Below are 1522 nucleotides of genomic sequence, written 5' to 3'. Positions count from 1 at the left end.
AATAATATATAAATATATGCATATATACATATATATGTATATATACATGCATATATGGGTACAAGACGTCAAAAAACGTGGACAAAATGAGAAACGAGAACATAAAAAACAAAAACATAGAAAACGAACCTTTTTTCGAACAACGAAAGAAACAAACAAACAGAAACGAGACAGGCAACATAAAGAAAATTCCCTTCATCAGTTGCCCCCTGTTTTATCTACTCCGCGTTTCGAAGGTAGGGACAAGACGCAACTTCGTTAAAACAGTCCTTCCCGCAAAGCAAATTAAATAAAACTTCGTATTTCAACTACCGTGTACTATGACTACGAACTGGTATTATTCATCTTTCTTGTGTCTATGAACTTACTTCTCACTTCGATGGTTACAGACTCTTTCACTGTCATCATCTTCATTGTCATCCTTATATGTTAACACGTGCATACATCTATGCTTACAGGAACACACATACACTTTGTTCACAGGACGGCCTGTCTATTATTCTGTATACATGACGCACACACAGACATATCAATACATGTTCTCTTAATCATTTTCATACGGTTGTCTTTTCCCATCTGGCATTTATTGGTTCTGTTCAATTTTCTCTTTATTGTAAGGGCTGTGTGAAGTGGTACTAAAGACCCATTCTCATCACTCCACATCGCACGGTCCCTTACACTTATGAGGTATTCTATATTTTCCAGCTAGAGTGTAGTTGGGTCTCAGTTGGGTGGTACAAATTTAGCAATATGTGTTTTATAGTGAAAACAACATTTCCGTTCAAATGGAAATTGCCAGACGATTTTCTGTTCGAGTCTAACCGTTTTAAGTCGTAGTGAAAATGCGACCTATGTCGAAAATAGGCATGCGAGTATTGTATAAATTTTATTATTGAAAAATTTACTGTATTTTGTACATACGAGTATACCAGCCTACGGGCGCAATTGCGCCTACGGGCGGGGGTTTCCCTACCCCTGGTCTAGATCTTCATTACACTTAGCCTCTCCCTGTAGCTAATTTGTTGCACCGAGTCAATCTTCTTTGTATAGTGACACTGGATTGCCTTGATTTCCGCTGTTAGTTTGATATGGTTGTGTATATGTGTATATATATGCATATGTATGTGTCTGTGCACATGTTTGCATTTATTATACACACACATGTACATAGGAATATAGTTATATATCAGTGCTTATATTGCGAACCGAGACCTGAGTGCAAACACATAAACACACACACACACACAGTTACATACACACACATGTATATATATATGTATGTATATATACACACACATAGAAATACATATATACTTATACGCACGCACATACACAGTTACATACACTCACATAGATATACATACATCTATACACATATATGTATATGTTTATATGTATGTATATGTATGTATGTATGTATATATATGTATGTATATATGTGTATATATATATATATATCTATATATATATATATATATATGTATATATATATATATATATATATATATGTATATATATATAT

At 34.0% G+C, this 1522-nt stretch overlaps 1 protein-coding gene across 1 annotated transcript in view; it reads right to left on the bottom strand.

Moving 5' to 3' along the window:
• Positions 1–420, bottom strand: part of LOC106884449 (tektin-3) — an 11464-nt gene extending 11044 nt beyond the window's left edge. Inside the window, exon 1 of the mRNA XM_014935837.2 lies at positions 369–420. Within this exon, the coding sequence (XP_014791323.2) occupies positions 369–420 (52 nt within the window). The remainder of the gene's footprint in view (positions 1–368) is intronic.
• Between the last annotated feature and the right edge of the window lie 1102 nt (positions 421–1522).

Source organism: Octopus bimaculoides, chromosome 7 (assembly GCF_001194135.2).
Source record: "Octopus bimaculoides isolate UCB-OBI-ISO-001 chromosome 7, ASM119413v2, whole genome shotgun sequence".
NCBI classification, from domain to species: domain Eukaryota; kingdom Metazoa; phylum Mollusca; class Cephalopoda; order Octopoda; family Octopodidae; genus Octopus; species Octopus bimaculoides.
Note: the sequence above shows the minus strand (reverse complement) of the source record. Positions and strands in the feature narration are given on the sequence as shown.